The sequence below is a fragment of the Copadichromis virginalis genome, linkage group LG13 (genome assembly GCF_057382275.1).
Source record: "Copadichromis virginalis isolate Kocher_CV1m ecotype Utaka linkage group LG13, C_Virginalis_male_GT1.1, whole genome shotgun sequence".
In the NCBI taxonomy this organism is placed as follows: Eukaryota; Metazoa; Chordata; class Actinopteri; order Cichliformes; family Cichlidae; genus Copadichromis; species Copadichromis virginalis.
The window spans coordinates 15,352,387-15,373,210 of record NC_140630.1 but is presented as its reverse complement, the minus strand read 5'-3'; the positions used below and the strand labels follow the sequence as shown (position 1 = coordinate 15,373,210).

Here is a 20,824-nt window from a genome sequence, read left to right as displayed (position 1 = left end):
TTGCAAGATTCGCTATCATCACTACACAACCTAATGCTTTCATTAAATAATCCATTTTTCCAGTGTAAACATTTATGACTTGCAGATAAGGTCACTCACTTTTCTCAGTGTTCTGTCTTATTTTTAAGGTAAAGCAGTGAAAAACTATTTTAAATGCACTACCATTTGTGGGCAAGAACCATCTTCTTGGATTGGGGTCACTCCCAAGATTCACTTGTCCATGAAAAGAGAACATGTCTGTATGTTTGATTTAAAAAACAACAACAACAAAAAACAATAATAATAAAAAGGTTGGACACTGTGTTCATCTTTTTTTTTTTCAAAATCACAATTTATTTCTAAATGACAAAATAAAGGAAAATGTAATTTTGATAGCTACACATTAAATATTTACTGTGACATAAATGAGAAGGTGAATGTTTGGGTAGCCAGAAGGAAAAGTTAGGCATAGCTTATTAGCCTATTGGAAATGTCATAGGAAAAGCTTCTCTAAAGTTGTCTTCAATACAATCCAGTCATAGTCCAGTCCATGGAACAGTCATTACAGAAGTGCAAAGAGTGCATGAAATGTACAACAAACAAAATGAAACAGCTGCAGTAAAATTAAGCAAAATGGCACTTGTTAGTGATGGGAAAGCATCAGATGTGGTTTGTTTTTTGTTGTATTGCCATATTTTTATTTCACTGAAAAGCAACATAATGCTTCTGCAACGGAAAACTATAGACGGTGTAAAAGCTGGGCAAAGCCACAACAGTGAAGTCCCATTGCAACGGTTTGGTCTGAGCTTTAGATCTACGGTTTGGTAGATCAGACTGTAAAACTGAAGGACGCTGTACAGCCATTGGCCAAGAAATCATGATTGACAAGTCATTCACCAATGAGCATATGCTGTTTTATTCTCTTTTCTTGCTCTAATGATGACCATAGTTTACAAAATAAACTTTATCTTATCAGCAAGGCTTAAAACTGGTGTTAAGGTTCACAATTGAGGAGGGAGAGTACAAACCACCCTTGGCCCAGAAGGTCTTGGTCAAACAATGATTTTAATGAATCATTGTGCGGGAAGAACACTCTGTACGCCGACAGCAAGTGATCTCCGACTTACTAAAGCACAAACAATTATTTTATAACATCAGGGTTTGTTTACTGACGCCCCTTCATGCGTCACAGGTACATTTTATACATAGATCAGATCAACACCACAATGACTTTTAACCCAGAAGATCATCTTCTATTTTCATGGCTGGTACTTTCCGTTCTTGTCTTAAAGTGAATTGTTCCTCTTTCTTGTCGAGACATAACTAATCTCTCCTCTAAATAAATCTAACTAATGTGTGTGTATGTGTTGACCTCACATGCTCTTTCTCAATTCACCTGTTGCACTTCTGACCTTTCACTAGACCAGAAGCTCACTGAGACTATGTGTATGTCTTCTACTAAATAAATGTTTTAACCAAGAACCTCTACTAAAACCTTAATATAAAATGATCTGATATATAAGTGTTTTGTAAGCATGTATTGCAATTCCTTCTATGGCTCCAAGTCACTTGCACAATAGATTGTCCGGACATCGCGCCGAACAAAGCTTCCAACCCCCAATTAATTGACCGAGCTCCAACTCTTTAATAAGCACAGATATGCATTGTGTATAAAATAGTCATAACTGCACCTGAAATACAAGGTCAACATAATAACTGTATGCATAACATCTTAAGGCCATCTTAAAGCTATCTGTTACATGGTTAAAGCAATGATCATACTGCAGATTATATTATGCTGGTCAAATACTTTTTGTTCATCCCCACACTGGCAAATGAACACATACAGTCATCAGCAGAGTGTTTAGGCCACAGAGCAAGGAGGCTGATGGCTGTTTTCTCAGAATTGCAAGTCTTTTTGCCACCAGAGGAAGTGCTCCCTGCTGGCCATTTAGAAGAATACATGTTTAAATACACGTATACATGTGTTAAGCAAGTCTGGCTTCACATTTGAGATCCAGAAGCAACAACCATCTTTCAGTCTTTCAGTCTATCATGATATATAAATGGATGATCTCCACTAACAGAGCTGTAAAAAAACAGCATCTGTTTTTCCTGCTCTGTTACTTGTACTATAGCACAGGCTTCTCATTTGGATTCATTCAGCAAACTCTCATTAAAGACAACTGGTATTCAACAAGTAGTCTGCTGTTAGCCAAACCTACTGTCGCTCTCATTTTTTGCCTCATTCTGCTGACATCTGATGCATCTGCTAATAACTATACTGTAGCACTCATCTAAGCAATGAAATAAGGAAAATACAAATGTACAGAAAATGCTTTTTGGTTTTGTGAATGGACAATGAAGTGGTGGCACATTTTTTTAATAACTGGGATTATTATTTAATATCAGCGATTAACTTCCTTGGTGCCACATCCAGCCTGCAGACCACAAAAACAAATAAAATAAACAGAAATAAAACTAGCTAATTTACAAGTGAAAACAGACTAATAAAGGGAAATTAAATTAACTGTGCCACTCAACATAATCAGAAGCTAACAGCAGTTTTAAAAATGGAACATGGTCTTGCTTGTTCTTTGGAGCACAGGTTAAAAGTGTAAATCAGTGAACACACCTTAAATATATAGTGACTATTATGTTTTTCTTTATTATCCATAGTATAACATTAAAAGCAATGATCAAAACTGTTACTTAAAATAGCAATAACTGGGGATCATTTCAGCATTGATTTTAAGCATTCAGTTTAAAGGAATGTTTCATCTTATAGGTGTACTATAAATTTACAACAAAATCTAAACGCCCAGTCAGAGAATGCAGGTATGGCAAACCATATTTAACATCGTGCTAGCAAAAATCATTAATCTTGTAAATACATTAGTTAAAATATTTTATTTGCTTTTGATCTTTCACTAACATTTCAGGTAAAAAAGATTGTTTAGATTGATTAAAGTTTCAAACAACATTCCTGCTTTTAAATTTTAAACGCGGTCTAAATTTAGATATGATCTAATTTGCTCTAACGAAGGGGACGTGGAAGTTACTTTAGTTTGTTGCCAGATCAAAGTTACATTAATTTGACTTCCTAAACATTCTCATGATAAATTTAATTTATTCTGTACTTTGACCATACTGAAAAATAAAAAGGACTATTTTAAACTGAAACGCTAAACATAAACTGCTCTTGACCAAGTTACATGTTACGTCTTGATGCAGGTTCAATCATGCATCCCCAAAAGTTGATTCTGTTCATCTGGACGTGGTGAGTTGTCATTATGCAAATGTACTGTTTATAAGATTGGGTGAAACCTGCAGTCATCTGAGACTGAAGAAAGATACACAAAATGCAATATTGTGCTAGCAGAATGTCACTAATCTTGTAAATTTATTGGTTAATATAGTCTATTTGTAATCTAATAGAGCACCTTTGGAATGTAGTAGAACAAGAGATTTGCATCATGGATGTGCAACAACTCCATCAGGGCCAAAATCTCTCAGGAATATTTCCAGCACTTTGTTGAATCTGGAGTTCCACAGGATTCCATGCTGGGACCAGTTCTATTTACATTATATTTGTTTCCTTTACACAGTATCATTTAAAGGTATAGCATACATTTTCATTGTTATGCAGATGATATAAAGCTTTATCTATCCATGAAACCAGATGACACACAATTAGTTAAACTGCAGAAATGTCTTAATGACATATAGGCCTGAATGACATGGATATTTCAGTGTCTAAATGTAGATAAAACTGAGGTTATTTTACTCACCCTAAAAATCTTAGAAACTTCCTTACTTAGATACTTACTCTGGATGGGATTACGTTGACCTCCACTAACACTGAGATGAATATTGGAGTTGTTTATGATCAGGATATGTCCTTCAGTGTGCATGTTATACAAATAGGTATGCTTGCTCTTTTCCATTTGCAGTGTCTCTAAAATAAAAACATCCTTCCTCAGAGTGATGCTTTAAAACTACTTTCCACATTTGTTACTTCTAAAATGGACTACAGAAATTCACTATTATCAGGTTGTTCTAAAGCTCCCTAAAAGACTGCAGTTGATCCAAAATGCTGCAGCAAGAGTAGTGACAGAGACTAGAAAGAGAAAGCATATTTCTTCCATGCTGGTTTCCCTTCACCGACTCTTTTCTAAAGTTAGTTGTTGCGAACTTTAGAATCTATTTAAAATCCTTCTTCTCACATAAAAGATCTTGAATAGTCAAGTCCCACCTTATATTAAGGACCTCATATTACCATATCACTCCAACAGAGCACTTCACTCTAGGGTATTTAAAAGTAGAGTGAAGGCAGAGCCTCGAGCTTTCAGGCCCATCTTCTGTGGGATCAGCTCCTACTTTGGGTTTGGCAGATATACAGCCTCTGGTTAAGCCTGAAAGTTTCTTTTTTGATAAAGCTTATAGTAATGGCTAGATAAGTTGTCTTTTGTCCTGTCTCCCTGCCCTCACCCCAAAACGGTTGTGGCAGATTGCTGCCCTTCTCTGAACCTGGCATGCCAGAGTTTTTTTCCTGTTAAAATGTAGTTTTTCTTTCCCACTGTTGCAGAGTGCTCGCTCATAGTAGGACATCTGCTTTGTTGGGGTTATCTCTGTTTTCTCTGTATTCTTACAATATTAAAGTGACTGTTGTTGCGATTTGGCGCTAAATAAATAAAATTGAATTAACGCTTATATTTTGTAAGGTTTAGAAATGTCTGGCTAGTTGATTACACATCTTTTTCTGTTGCTAAACAAACTTATGAACTCACTTATCGATACTTCTAAACTTTGAAAGACTCCTTTGAAAGACCCCTTCTAAGGAGAGGCTCATTCTCCCATTGGTGCTTCCTTACTGTGCCCTACATTTAATCATTAAACGTGGGCTACATTTAACCCCTTGTTGCCCCATTTTTGGGACAAAATAGATTTCCATCCAGGAGAAACTTTCTACTTGCTTGTTTTATGACTGGATTTTTTAAAGAGGTTTTTTTCATATGGGGTGAGGTGTGGTGTGAGCCAGTGGCGTCTGGACGTGTGGGGGGAAATGGGAAGACACCAGCGACTTCCTCGACGCCTCAGTAAGAGTGATTTTTACTCCAACGCTTGCCAGTTTGTGGCATTGGGTCGATATATCCAGCTTTACCCGGTTTTACCTCGGTTTTGTTGCTAGTGCCGTTTTTCTTGAAGTTTGCCGGTATCCGCTTTTTTTTTCTAACGTTGAAGGAGGAGGGCCAGGAGGAGAGGCAGGGCCAGTGGAGTGCTACGTGTCTTGAAAGTCCCTTTTAAACACCCCCCTCCGTTGCCTCTTTCGATTACTACAGCCCAAAGTTTCTTGCTTTATAAGTCGATCCAGCATCCGACGAACATCCAGGCCTGCGTGTGTGCAGCGGTCCGAGTCCGGCGTCCAGGAGTCCTTTGGCGGCATAACACTAGAGCGAAATGTCCGGAGTGAAGCTTCGCACAGTGAGTAGATGTGGAGATAACGGGTCGAATCAGACACCAGAAATTTAAGCTGTCATCAGATTAGCCCCACAAAAAGCGAAATGTACTGTGTCAGCCAGCAGCCCGACATGTGTGCGAACTTAGTGTCACGTTAATAGACTACCTGCTTTAAGCCCTCCTTAAAAACGGCGATCTTACTACGAAGGTCTGCTGGTCGTGCAGAAAAAAACCCTTCTTTTTTTCATTAGGAGTGATTATTTATTTAAATGCAATTTTCTGAAAAGCAGGCTTTTTTTTTTACTGTCCTGCCAGGTGTGGCTGTTTGTAGACTTGCCTCGACTCTGAATGGGACAGTTGTTGTAGTAACGTATCCATGTCAGTGTAGTTCATTCATAACATAGAGTGTCTTTTGAGAGAGGGGAGAAAGAGGCCCCTGTTAAAGTGCCAGAGTGATGCTGCACGGGAATGCCGCAGACATATGTGGAGCCACATATGAGAGATACACCACTGAAGGGGTGCATCATTACTGACACTGTAACACTGATGCAACCACGAAGATTAATCATCAGCTTTCTTGATAAAAAGTCACTTTTCAAAGGAAGTTGCGAAATAGTCGCTCCTTTTGACATTTAGTAGCTAATTCAATTGGCTAAGCTTTCAGAATTGCCATGCTGAGCAACTCAGGAGCAATTAAGTAAGTAAGAAATACTCATGTGTCATTTTCTTTGAGGAATTCGCTGACATAGTTATCAGCATTTATCCCCTGTGATTTCCTGAGAAAGAGGATGGGAGTTGAACTGGAGCGAGGGGAGAAGAGTTACACAAGGGGCATTCTTTAAAAGGAATGCAACAACAAGAGAAAATGAAAAGGGGATTGAAATGAAAAGAGGGTAAAAACTATCAAGGTAGGATGGTATTATTACAAGAGGTATTACAACTTTTAATAGTGAATGATGGGACTTTGTTTTTCCAGCCAGTGCCATCATTGTATTCATGATGAGGTGGTGTTTTGGCAGCGCAAGGCTGCAGTGGAAGGTGGCTCCTATGTTTAAGAGAATAGCCCTGTTTGTCTAGGCCTCTCCCACAGCGTGTGGGTCTGTATATTTTTCACATGCGGTATGCCTTCCATGTCCTTTGATTGAAACACACCTTGATTTGTGCTGTGTCAGAGTGCAGGATTTTATTTTATTTTTTTACAACCGAGGCTGTGTTAGCACCAGGAAAAAAGGGCTCTTTTCACAGAAGTTCATCCAATGGCAGCTGGAATCCTGTGCGGTCCTTCGAGCTGTTAAACTACTTTCATATTGGGTAGGCATTATAGGCATAAGGGTGTAGGGAAGAAGGGCGACTGGGTGCAGAGGGTGAACGTGTGGGCACGAGCACTGCCACATCATCGCTTGGCTACAGGCAGCACACTGGACACATTGTCAATTATTCCTCCCTCTCCCTCCCTCCCTGCATCCCTCATGAGCTTCCCTACCCTCCCATTTATAAGTCTTTACAGCTCCATTCATTCACATCCACATAGTTACTTTATCCTTGTAGAACCAGATTCGTCTAGTCTGAAAAATTATATATGATGTGTTACTTTACATGACTTGGAAGTAAATTTAAAAGGATCCAGTGAAAAGCAAATGCTATTTGTTCTATGACATCGTGAACAGCAGGTGAGACTTGTCTGTGATGTCTATCCAGGTAAATATGTCATTTGGTGTGTGAACTGAATACGCTCAAACTGAATACCCTTTTGTCTGCTTCTGAGCCTATACATTAGGTCTATATCTTGTAATATATTAGCCTATATATTTATAATATATTTGGAGCCCCTGCTGCTTCTCTTTTAGAATCTCAACAAGGCGACCAATGTGGTGTACCAGGCCCACCACGTCAGCCGGAGCAAGAGAGGGCAGGTCGTGGGCACCAAGGGGGGCTTTAGGGGCTGCACCATCTGGCTCACTGGTAAATCTTTATAGTTTTTCCACCATATTTAGACTGGGATCAATTTGCTTATTTACCACCATGCTTTTACCTCTAGGTTTGTCTGGTGCTGGAAAGACTACTATCAGTTTTGCCCTGGAGGATTATCTCGTCTCCCATGGTATCCCCTGCTACTCACTGGATGGAGACAACATTCGCCACGGCCTGAACAAGAATCTCGGCTTTTCTGCTGAAGACCGCGAGGAGAACATCCGGCGTGTTGCAGAGGTGGCCAAACTGTTTGCCGATGCCGGCCTCGTTTGTGTCACCAGTTTCATCTCTCCTTTCGCCAAGGTGAGGAAAGCTTAAGAGTTACATGCTGCATGTGTTTATTTAAGACTGAAATCATTGCCTAACAAAGGTTGACGCTAGATTTTAAGTCGACCTCGAATCAAAAATGCATTGAAATCATGTATCCGTGCCGTTTCTCCCACAGGATCGCGACGAGGCAAGGAGCGTCCACGCAAGTTCCGGGCTGCCATTTTTTGAAGTGTTTGTCCACGCGCCTCTTGAAGTGTGTGAGAGCAGGGATGTGAAAGGACTTTACAAAAAGGCTCGCGCTGGAGAGATCAAAGGTCAGTGTGATGGTACTCACAGCAAGAAACATCTATGAGATATGAAAGTCATCCCAGACCCTATGAATATCTACAGGCTAGTTTACCACATGTTGTAATTCTGTCTCAGTCAAGTGATTAGGTAGTATTAATGCTGATAGGGTCTGACTGATATCTCTGGTTTATTGCCAGGTTTTACTGGGATTGATTCAGAGTACGAACGTCCAGAGCGTCCAGAGCTTGTTCTGAAAACCGGAGAACTCTCTGTAAATGAATGTCTCCATCAAGTGTTGGATCTGCTTAAGGAACAGGTAGGGTTCCAGAAGACTTGCTCCAGACCTTTTAAAGCAGAATAAACCACACAGCACAGTGTACACAGACTCTACCCACAGTGTTAATTTACACTTGGCAATTTCTCAGCAGGATGATGAAGAGGACACTATGTAAATTATGTAAAAGTTTGAATACTTGATCAGTTATTTTTTAATTTAAACATGAAGCTGTTGTACTAAAATAAGTTCAATATACTAAGGGAGGCCTATTAAGGGAGGCCACACCCCCTTAAAACAAACTATAAGTCGTGATAATTAACATCAATCTTTCAGTGTTCTCTGCCCATCAATGAAATCTTTCACATGAGAAGGAAGTGGTTGGTAACAACTAGCCAGAGGCAATGAACTACCTGGTACTTCAGTGGTTTTATATTACAGCAGCAAACAATAGTGATTCAGCAAGTACAGTATTAAAAACGAAAAAATTAAGTACAGGATATGGACTCCCTTTTTTTTTAAACCCCCCCCCCCCCATTCCAAAAAAACCCCCTGGCCTTTTTGCTGCAAATAACATAGAGAAACACAAAGGACATCATTTTAATTTTCATGATTGTGAAAATGAGACGCACGCTAATCTCGGAGTAATGCACAAAAGAGTTTAGTTTACTCAAAGGCATGTGAATGAGCAATATGTTTGCACTTCATGTATGTACAAATGTAGATCTATATTACAAAGGCAAAACTGGAAAAACAGGTAAAGAGTGTAGCTCTATGTAGAAAAGACACTAACCGACCTTTACATACATACACACACACACACACACACACACACACACACACACACACACACACACACACACACACACACACACACACACACACAGTCAAGATTCTGTTGGGTATTTAAAAGGCCATTGGTTCTGTTGCCAAGCGTCTTATCTTTACTAAAGGAAAGGTTGCTGATAGAGTAAATGTGTAAACATGTGTGTTTTTACAGCCCCGGTCGTTGAGGTAACAGGTGACTGATTTTTTTGTTTTTAAATATCCCCGCTGTGTCAACATGAATACGCAGAAGCAGTGTGCACACATTAATCCTGCTGTGTAGAATTACATCAAACAAAATCAGGCAAGGCATTCACAGATGTTTGATTTTATTGAAAGGAGCTTCCGTAAACTCAAACGGTGCAGAAAATAAATTATTTAGCCAATACTATACTTATGAATTTGCTATTTATTTAGTGTGCCGTGTCTGATTCAGAATGTAAACCTGTAATTAGATGCACTGTGTGCACCACTCAGCTAGTGCCCAAAGGCGAACTTCTTTGGCAAATGCAAATCATGCAAAAAAGCACCATTTTGCACCAAAAGGAACAAAAAATATGCAGCATACACCCAGCAGTATAGTTTAATCTAAAAAGAAATGTTATTTTACAGCCTTCCGATGCACTAACCGTGCTGTTTAAACTCTTAAAAAAAAAGTCATTGAGTCCCTACATGAGCAGCGTTATTAAACTGTGAACATTCACTTTCTTCTCGTATGTAGAAAATTGTACCAAATGAGATCCTGGAGGAGGTGACTGAACTGTTTATCCCAGAGGACAGGGTGAACCATGTTCTGGCTGAAGCAAACACACTGCCCACCATCAGCATTACAAAAGTAAGTACACATTCTATACTGTCACATAGCAAATGAGAACTCAGAGTCAGTATAAAACATTCCAGACAGTTAGTTATGGGTACGTTCCTTGCAGTGTGGACACTGTGTCAGGGTTCCTGGGTCGGTGACCCAGTATTTTCAGTTCACGTTCACTGTTTATCTTCTGCCTGTTCCACTTCCTGTTTTATTGTGTTAGCCTTGGTCCATGTGCATTATGTTCCGTCCTCTTCCCGTTTATCATTAGTTCATTATGTTCAGCTGTGTACTCACCAGGTTCTAATCTCTCATCACTCAGCCTGTGTATTTATGTCCCTCAGTTCAACCAGTCCAATGTCGTGTCATTGATGTTATTGTGATGTTGTCTCTCCGTCTGTATGTTCCGTTAGTCAGTCAGTGCTTCAGTCAGTCGTCCAGCCAGCCATTTTCTCCCTTTGTTCTGTTCATCCACTCCTTATAATAAATCGTCACCTACCTGCGAGTCCTGCGTTTGGGTTCCTTCTTCCTCGCCTCCACCCAACCGCTGACACTGTGTACTAAGAAAATATTTCCTTTTCCCTGGTTAATCAATAGGGAAATGCTCACGTAACTGTCAGTCAGTGTTCTGCAGATGCTAACAGATATGCAGCTTCTTGGCAAACATTGTTTCAAACGTTGTGAAAATAAAGGTAAATAAATCAGTAATGCTCATTTTAAAAAGGGAAAGTATTTTAAAGTGAATTTATTCTCTGTGTAGCCAAGTTGTTATTTTACTCTTTGTGTCTATAGTTGAAATGGTTTTTGTAAATCTGCAGCTCATATTGTCTGTCTCTATTTTATCGTATTCCACTGGGGTCAATCCTTCCACTGTTAAATTATTCACTTATTTAGAGCAGGCCTACAGATTAACTTGTGAATACCACTGAAATGTGTTTAATTTGCAATACAGCAAATGAAATATATGGCTTTCCTGAACTGGAATCGCAGTTTACAAGTATTTTGTGTTATTTTCTTTTCATCCTGCTGACGATGCTGTTTTATTCATCTACAGCTGGATCTGCAGTGGGTGCAGGTTTTGGCCGAGGGCTGGGCCAGTCCACTAAAGGGATTCATGAGAGAGAGAGAGTTCCTCCAGACTATGCACTTTGGCAATCTCCTAGATGGTAAGAAAAGTCCTTAAACTTTCAACATCTACAACATCTAGACACCCCCTCCCTGCTCCTAAAAGTGACATTAGGCAGCTGAATTGTGATTAATTCAGTTAGTGTGGGGATGTCAGACTAATTTTACATACACTTTGATCTTATGTGGGCCAGACCAGTGAATCTCCCCTTTCTGCCAGTGCAAAGAAATGTAACTACACATTTAATCAATGAGATATTCTAACATAAGAAAAAGAAGTGCAATGTCAGCAGTAAAAAGTAAATGAAAGAAATCTCTTAGCATGATTCTTTTGGCTTAAATGGTAAGAAGTAAACGTGCAAACTTACAGAAATCTGTTATTGAATTATGAATTGCGTTCGGGGAGGTCTTTATTGGTAGGAAAAGCTGTAAAACTTGTGTAAATACAGTTGAAAGTCCAAAATTTATGTCCAGCCATACATTGGGCCAGATCGGAGTCCACACCATCTCCAAGTTCAAGCAAACGGTTCACAGCGACATCTAGCAACATTTACACATCACTTTCAGCCTCATACAAGCCTAACAGTGGATGCAAAGCACAAGCTGCAATCTACTGCAATCAATGAATGTGAACAGAATTATTGGGCCATGCCTCTTAATCTTGAAATTCAGGTATTTTCACTGTCATTGCCAAGAGGTGTATAAAATCAAATGTCTAATAAACATTTGTGAAAGAATGGGTTGTTCCAGAGAGCTGACTGCATTCAAACGTCACGCTGTAATAAGATCCGATTGTTGCGGCAAGTCGCTTCATGAAATTTGTTCCCTCCTAGATATTCCATTCCAAAGTGAAAGCGCTTAGGGACAACAGCAGCTCAAGACAGTTAAAGTTACGGAGCAGGGTTGGCGAGGTTGGCTGATGTGAATGGCGTGTAAAAGTTACAGAAGCTCTGCTGACTCAATCGTCACATATACATAACATAGCATTTGATCTCGGCTGTTTCACTTCTAACTCACAGTAATATTAAAATATTTGACTCGCTTTCATTTTCTCCATTCACAATTCGGCAGTGAGATCTCTCTCTCACTCTGTGAGTATATGTGCAAGGGGTGTAAGGGAGCTCGCACACACAACAACAGGAGAGAAAAGTGAGTCAAAAGTGTGGCCACACTTAACTAGAGTTGATGTTGATAATCTTTGTTGTTACAAGTCGCCTACACTTGTGGCAACAAACTTTACACATAATGTAAGTCCGAAATTAAGCAATATCTCTATTCCTCTCTTCTCTTTCTGTGTGTAAATAACACAGACAAATTATTGTCTGGTTCAATTTAAAATGAGGCAAGAATGAAGGGAAAGCATGAATGAACCTCTAATTTTTAAAATGAGCACATGCTATTCCACTTGACATACAAAATTGCTCTAAAGCAGATAATGTGCATGTCCTTAAAGCACAGAAGTAACTGTAAAATATATTATTATTTAATGACAGACCAATTAATTCTTTGATTATTTCTTCATTGCCCAATAATAGTAATTATATTTAATTAGACATTACAGCTCCTTTCTGAGATCACACTCCTTCTCTTTGAAGTGTTTGTCATTAGTGTGCTGTGTTATGGAACGGCTGTGTGCAGGCAGGACAAGGACCCAAAGTGCAGACTCCAGAGACAGACGTGAACTCAAAAGGGCAACAAAACTAGGACTAGAAAATACACTTACACAGACAGAACACACAGCTCAATAAGGGTAGATCGCGACACGGACACAGAGAAACACAGAGGGAGCAATCAGGGAATGGGCAACAGGAGAGAAACACAGCTGTGGCAAATCGAGCCTAACGAAACTGGGGAAGCAAAACCAGATACATTAACATAAGACAAGGACCTTCAAAATAAAACAGGAAACATAACACAGACTGAACTTACAGACACAGACTCACAGGCAGGCACTACAACAGGGGGAACAGAGACGTGGGACCAGGGCAGACACCGACTGGACACGGGGATATAGCAGACAGGGGAGACAGCAACTAAGGATTACACAGAGACATAAACCATAAGAAAGAACTCTAACAAAGAAACCAAAGACTAGAAAAGATAAATAATATAATAAACTCAAACCTCTGGGTCAACGACCCAGGCATCCTAACATGCTGCACCTGTTTTCATATATGTTTTCATATTTTCATGTATTTCAAAAGGAAAACACTCGTAGAATTATAATTGCTTGGCTTTGTATGTTTAAGATCACTTCATCTTCTCTCTCAGGTGGGGCCATCAACATGTCTATTCCCATTGTCCTGCCTGTTAGCTCTGAGACCAAAGAGAAGCTGGAGGGCTGTGCAGCGGTAGCTCTGGAGTACCAAGGTTCACGTGTGGCTGTTCTCAGGAACCCCGAGTTCTACGCGCACCGCAAGGAGGAACGCAGTGCCCGCCAGTGGGGCACTACTTGTCCACAACACCCGTACATTAAGGTTATAATGCAGCTATTAACCTGTGCGCAGTTAAAAATTTGGAGACTGGAAGGTGTTCTCATGCCAGCATCACACATTTTAATGATGAAAAACTGTTCTCTGCTTTTATCCTTGGCAGATGGTTATGGAAGGAGGTGACTGGCTGGTAGGTGGGGATCTGGAGGTGCTGGAGCGAATCAGATGGAACGATGGACTTGACCAGTACCGCTTTACTCCAAAGGAGCTCAGGCAGAAGTTCAAAGATATGAAAGCAGGTGAGAAAATCTAAAGTACAACACTACAGTGACGATCAGGAGATACAGAAGTGGCCTTTTTGTTTGGTTTGTTGTCAGTAACTTCCAGTATGACATATATATTTCTCTATAATAAAGCAGTTATGGTAACCGGTGAAAACATGAAAAAAATTAAAGCAGTGTATTTAGCAATACACCCTTTGTCTTTCAGAAAACTTGACTAAGGACCAGATGGAAAAAATTAAATGGTAACTTTAAAGCTGCATGGTGATTTTTGTGACACGTCCTGTGATCAATGGGCACATATAGTATAGTTAGGTCTGTAAGTATTTGGACAATGGCAGTTTTTGTAAATTTGCCTCTGTACACCACCTCAGTGGATTTTACTTCACACAATCAGAATTTGATTGAACTGCAGACTTTAGTTCAAGGTAACAAAAGTATTCAATTATTAACTGTTTAGCAATTACAGGCATATTTGTATATGCACTCCCACATTTTCCAAGGCTAATCAGGAGTTTCATGGGCAGGCCTGTACTCTCATTATTCCCTGGCACATTAAACAAGTAAAACATCTGGAGGTATTCCAAGTGTTCAGTGGAATTTTCAGTATGGGGTCCAAAGAGATGTTGGTGCAAGTGAAAAAGCCCATTATTAGACTGAAACCCAAAATAAACCTATCTGAGAGATAGCAAACACTTTAGGATCAACAATCTGCTCAGAAACACCAAAAGGTCTGAGCGACTGCAGAGCAACCGCAGAGAAGATAACTGTAGTTGATGACTCCAGAATACAAAATTATATCCAATAAAAGTTGTTTTCCTTAATTTTTACAACACTGGTTACACTTTGGAACTGGAAGGACAGATTAGATTTTCCTAAAAGCAACATGTCAAAGAGCCTACATGGTTGTGGAAAACTAAAAACAAGATTAATTTGTACCCAAATGACAGAAGTGATCTGAAACATACTATATTACCTGTTAAACAAGACAGAAGGATATTCACATGTCATTATGGCATGACCATGTATGGTTACAGGTTGCACCAGTTTTTACTGATGGTTTAACTGCCCAATTACTTTTGCGCCTCTGAAAATTTGGGCAAGGTTGCAAAAATAGTAGTTATTCCTTAACAGTTAATGCAAAACTTTTGTTAAACCCCTTGAATCAAAATGCTGAAAGTCTGCACGCCAATCACATCTTGATTATTAGATCTGAAATCCGTGTGGTGGCAAAACTAAGAAGTGTCTTTGTCCAAAAGCTAATGGAGCTAACTGTATTCCTGAATGCAATGAACAATTAAATGACATCATCTGTTTTTACTTTCACCCGCTAACTTTGATGTGACTGCTTTGTGCAGATATTGTTTTACCTATTCATCTTATCCACAATGCACTGTTTATTTTGGCACTTTGTGTTTTTACTATGCTGAGGTTTGTTACCGGTGTGAGAGCATGGTGTTATCTGCACTAGGTGGACAATAACCTGTACTTTCTTATTGTTAACAAGCCCAAAGCAAAAAGAAACCAACAGTCTGTCTCAGTAGTTCCCATAGCATGCCAAGCCCAAACCTGTTTGTTCCCACCTAAGAACATTATAAAACACGTGATTTCTTAAAATAGCTTTGGACTGTTGTCATAGAAAACATCAACATCAAACAGAGGGAAATTATGCATTTTGGGGGCTGTGTTTAGTATGCTAAAGAGTAATTAATGTACATGGGACTGACTTAAAATAAACACAATGCTATTTCTTTTATGCTTGTAATGTCACCCAGTGCAAAAGTTTAAAAAAATGCTGAATATGTGGTCAAAGTGGGAAGGATTAAGTCTTCTTCAATAGCAAAGCCCTATAGGACTAGTTATGAAACATCAGATTAACATAACTAACAAGTAATGCAGATCTTGTAAGTGTGTGAAAGTATAGCTAAATTTTATGTTAAACCCACTGTTAAACTACGTTTTTTATATATTTGTATAGATAGATATAGAAGGAGGAGAAAATGTGAGTGGACAGTATTGTTGGTTTTTAGGTATAATGGGATTTGTTGACAGTAAGAAAAATATAAAATTCTATGCATCTGTCTGTCGTCATACACCACCAACATTTTTGTTGCTTTTGTTCTGATAAAAGTGAATTTAAACACTATGATCAGGGTGTATTTGAGTTCTGTTAAAGGCATGGTTCGCATGTTGGCTGTGACAAATATTTTGGAAGGCATGATCATGAAGCACGTGTGTCTATTGTATGTTAATTTTATTATATGCTCCTCTGTCTTTAGATGCGGTGTTTGCATTCCAGCTGCGTAACCCGATCCACAATGGTCACGCCCTGCTCATGCAGGACACCAAGCGGCGATTGCTGGAGCGAGGATACAAAAATCCAGTCCTCTTACTTCACCCGCTCGGTGGTTGGACCAAAGACGACGATGTGCCTCTGCAGTGGAGGATGAGGCAACATGATGCTGTCCTGGAGGAGGGCGTGTTGGACCCAGCTAGCACCATTGTTGCCATCTTCCCTTCCCCTATGATGTATGCTGGACCTACAGAGGTGAGCAGCAGTGGTGGCTTATGGCTCACTCAAAGGTTTTAAAAAATACGGGTGCATGTGATATCAGCTTCAATGTCTTTCAGGTTCAGTGGCACTGCAGAGCCAGAATGATCGCCGGAGCAAACTTTTACATTGTCGGCCGGGATCCTGCAGGTATGCCTCACCCAGAGACTAAAAAGGACTTGTATGAGCCCACCCATGGTGGAAAAGTGCTGTCCATGGCCCCAGGTCTCACCTCTGTAGAGATCATTCCCTTCAGGGTAGCTGCCTACAACAAAACTAAGAAGGCTATGGACTTCTATGACAAAGACCGGTGAGTGATGAAAGATCTGCAGGTTTTTCTTGTAAGTTGCAGTCAATATTGAACCTCAAGGGGTCGCATACTTCTAGAAATGCAAAATTAACTGCTAAAGCCCCATTCACACCAGCCTAAAGACCGGTCAGTGACTCCCCTACTAACCACCTGAAGTAATCTGAAGTTAGCAAACACTACTAAAACAAAATACAAAACCTGATGCTTGATTGTATATAAGCATCTCAAAAATTTGCTGAAAAATATCATTCTACCCCTCCTTCATATCTAATGGATGATTGCAATATTCAGCTTCCTTTCACAAGCTAATGGCCCGTATATGAAATGACAGACAATTATAAATATACGCATACATTCACCTAGAGCTATAACAAGGCTATTATAGTTAACTAAAACTAAAGTAAAAACTAAAACTAGATGGTTAAAAACCATTTTAATTAACTAAAATAGAAACTAGACTTGGAAAAAAAAATACAAGGGACATCTTGTAGACAACCACTTTCTAATAGTTGTGTTTTCATTGTAATACCTGTTCTAATTTTTTCTAAATCTCACCTCTGACACATGTCGTCCATACAGCAATAATTAATAACAACTAAGACTGAAACCAATAAACTTAAACTAAAACTAAACATTATTAAGTAAATATTAAATACTTAATATTAAAAACTCACTCTGGAACTTAAACTAAACTGAATTAAAAGCAAAAAGTCAAAATAAAATTAAAATAAAAACTAATTATATGATAACTCTATTTATAGAATCACTCACACACAATCACTGACCTTAAGCGCATTCAGGTTTAATAAACAATTCTATTTAGAATATAATATTTATATATATATACTCAGAGACATATACACACACACACATATATATATATATATATCATTTACCATGTGGTATTTGATAAAGTCCTTTGTCATCCATGTGCTTGTTGAGACTGTCTCTTTCTATTCCAGAGTTTGGCTCCACACATGGAAACATAAAATAAAACTGTAAAAAAGTGCGGCACAAACATGAAACACTTTCTTCATTCAGTGAACTGGTTCTTATATAGCACTTCTCTACTCTACCTGAGCAGTGAGAGCGCTCGTTATTCATACAAGAATGTTTTTCCATGCTTAAGTGTTTTCTATGTAACATTCACACTCCAATCAATGCATCTGAGAGCAACGTGAGGGTCAGTATCTCACCTAAGGATACTTGGCATGTAGACTGTAGTCAGGGATCGGACTGATTCCGATTAGTGATGACCTGCTCTAACTCCTGAGCTACAGTTTTTGGTGCAGCTCTCCGCTCACCAGCTGTTGAAGGAATGCACATTTTTAAGGACAAAGGGTAGTAGCTCATTAGTACTTATTTGGGTGTTCTTTACTGAACAGTAAAACATTGCATTGCCTTCGACACACTTTTAGGGCAAAAACTTCATTGCCAAACTAAAAATTTCACAAAAATTAGACTGTAAATTATTAGGCTTGTGCGTTTCTATGTGTTTGTGTCGTAGTTGGTATTTGAGTCGAGATCTAATCACGGCGCTATTATAGAATTTACAAATTTTGATTTCTAATAACCTGTCCTTGCCACTGTATACTCCCTTTCCCCCATTCTTCTACAATTTCTCAGACACGACGAGTTTCAGTTCATTTCTGGCACCATGATGAGGAGCTTGGCTCGGAGCGGAGAGTACCCTCCAGATGGTTTTATGGCCCCCAAAGCCTGGAGGGTGTTGGTCGAGTACTACACCTCTCTTCAGAAGAAAAACTAATCAACAAGCTCATGAGCAACTATCCAGTTTATTCTTTAGGATTATTTAAGGTGGGATGGATTTTTATTGGTGCAAACTGCAGCGGTGGGAGTTTTATCTTCACCAAATCAAAATATGAATCTCATTCCTGTAAAACAATGGGGAGATTTTGTGATTATATGCATATTACCTTAAGCTATGTGTTTTAATATATTAAATCTAACTTGAATTTTTTGTATGACTGTACACATAGGAGCACATTCCAAGACAAGGAAATCTTTATATATATGCATACATGAGACACTGAAGGGCGCACGACAAAAAACATGCATATTGAAGTTTTTATTACCTTTTTAACATGACAACTGTATCACTGTATTTGTATCACCTGAATGAAAGCCGTAGTCTTATCATTGCACACAGTGCCTACATGTTATAGATGTCATTGTGTTAATCCCTCATGTTAATCTTTTTATATTATTATGAAGTACTACAGGAATTTATATATATAAAATGTGTCTTTGTGGTCAATTTCAGTCCTATAAAACTGATTTTTTTTGTTGTTGTTGTTTTTTGTCTTTAAGATTTCTGTGACTTCATAAATTGTGCATATGCATTCATATTATAGGATCTTTGCTCGTAGGAAAATAAATGTAAAATGAAATAATAAAAACACTTATTTGTTATATGACTATTTAGCGACTACATTGCACAGAGATGATATGTACTTTGAACAAGATGATTTAAATGTTTTCTGCAGTACCTCTGGCCCGACTGTGACTGTGTGGCCCTGGTTGTGCAACAATACTTACCTCTTCTGTCTGTACAGAGTGCATGTTTATCAGTGCTATATAAGGTTAAAGGTCTGCCGGATAACTCCTTTTAACGGATTGGTACCAGGTGCGGCCGGAGCTGCGAAGCCAAAAGTGCAATGCCGCCATCTGCTGGCAGAAATGTGGAGAGGCGAGAAAAAAACGTAAATGTGTGTAAAAGGGCACAATCGAGTTTTGGTTTCCGACTTAACAGCTAAACTCAGTGACAGCATATTGTATTTACTTACTGAGATGGACACAAAGACAGTCAATTATCCCTGCATGTTATCCTAAAACTTCCAGCTGTTCTTTTTATAGGAATAAACCGGACTAACAACAGTCACACTGTCACTTTGTGCATTAAGAGAGCTCAGGTTTTGGCTCTGGATTGACTCTGCTAACTAGATCTTCTATAACAGATTAAGGAGAACATGAGACGCTTTCAAATTACACTTAAGAGATGATTGAGCGAAGTTGGAGGACTGATTCATTTCGCTTCTCATTAAGCTGTGAGGGCTTACAGCGCTACAAGATAAGTGCTCTTCAGTGGGGAGAACTAGTCTTCGCTGTAAGAAGGAGATTCCTAATTAGCCTTACATGGGATCAGATCATTTAATCTGCGATGTTCCAGGTAAACCCATTTAAATCTGCTGAACTGTACCCTCACTACTTTATAAAATCTCCCAACTACTCTAGCATGTCATGTCACTGAGAAATGACCACATGTAAATCTCCGGTGTCCTACAGACCTGCATATTCCTAAATACAGGCTGCAGTAACACTCCAAATCGGATGCACTACTCTAAGAGCAGAAGTCACATTCCCACTCAGATGTTCCGCATTGCAAGGCTGCTAATTTAAAATGACTATCAGCTGCACAGCTGTCAGGTTACATGGACTAAGCCCAGCCTCCTTGTTTCCAGATGCTGACTGATGTTGACACACAGTCTTACATTAAGTGATCATTTTATGGGTGTTGCATTCTGTGACCAAAGAATCCATTTAACTGTCTCTAGCTTTCATGAAATTTAAAACACAGTGAGGTAAGGTGCCTTCTGTTGGTATGAATGAAATACATCGCATATTGAGCTGCTGTTTTTATTGTTCATCAGTCGTCTGACTGTATTTTCACACACACACACACACACACACACACACACACACACACACACACACACACACACAAGCGCAGAATGTCCCAGATGACAACTTGATTTTGTTTGTTTGTTCAAAGCCATTATTGAGAACAGGGACGTGCAGAGAGGTTTAAAGGGGCGGGTGCTCAAAGTTAAAAAGGGGCACATTGAACCATGCTGAATAACAACAACACACATTCATCAAGAATCTAATATGGGAAGGGCAGGGCTGTGTTGATCTGAGACTGTAGACATTAAAAAGTCCACAGGAGAGATGGTAGCTGATTAAACAAGTGTGATGAGATAATAACAAAATGCAAAGATTGGTGACAGCGCTTGGAACCATAAGGCAACGAAAAACTGTGACATAAACTCGGCTCTGCCTGTGAATCACTCTTTGCTTCTCTTCTTCCTTCCTTCCCATCATTTCATATATCACTCTCCACTTGCTGTCTATCTGAGAACAAGGCACAACTTGCTATTGCAATAAACTATAATCTAATTATCCACACCTAACAACTCTTGCACTTAATCTAAAATAAAATGATGACAGAA

At 39.2% G+C, this 20,824-nt stretch overlaps 1 protein-coding gene across 1 annotated transcript; it reads left to right on the top strand.

Annotated features, from left to right (window-relative positions):
- Positions 1-5,016: 5,016 nt before the first annotated feature.
- LOC146695394 (bifunctional 3'-phosphoadenosine 5'-phosphosulfate synthase 2-like) lies at positions 5,017-19,015 on the top strand. The gene is made up of 12 exons (XM_085477525.1): positions 5,017-5,463; positions 7,287-7,401; positions 7,478-7,713; positions 7,856-7,994; positions 8,166-8,284; positions 9,789-9,902; positions 10,930-11,041; positions 13,272-13,477; positions 13,596-13,731; positions 15,993-16,261; positions 16,345-16,574; positions 18,201-19,015. Exons 1-12 carry the CDS (start codon positions 5,440-5,442, stop codon positions 18,340-18,342), a joined length of 1,842 nt encoding a protein of 613 aa, XP_085333651.1. The 5' UTR covers positions 5,017-5,439; the 3' UTR covers positions 18,343-19,015.
- The last annotated feature ends 1,809 nt before the right edge of the window (positions 19,016-20,824 follow it).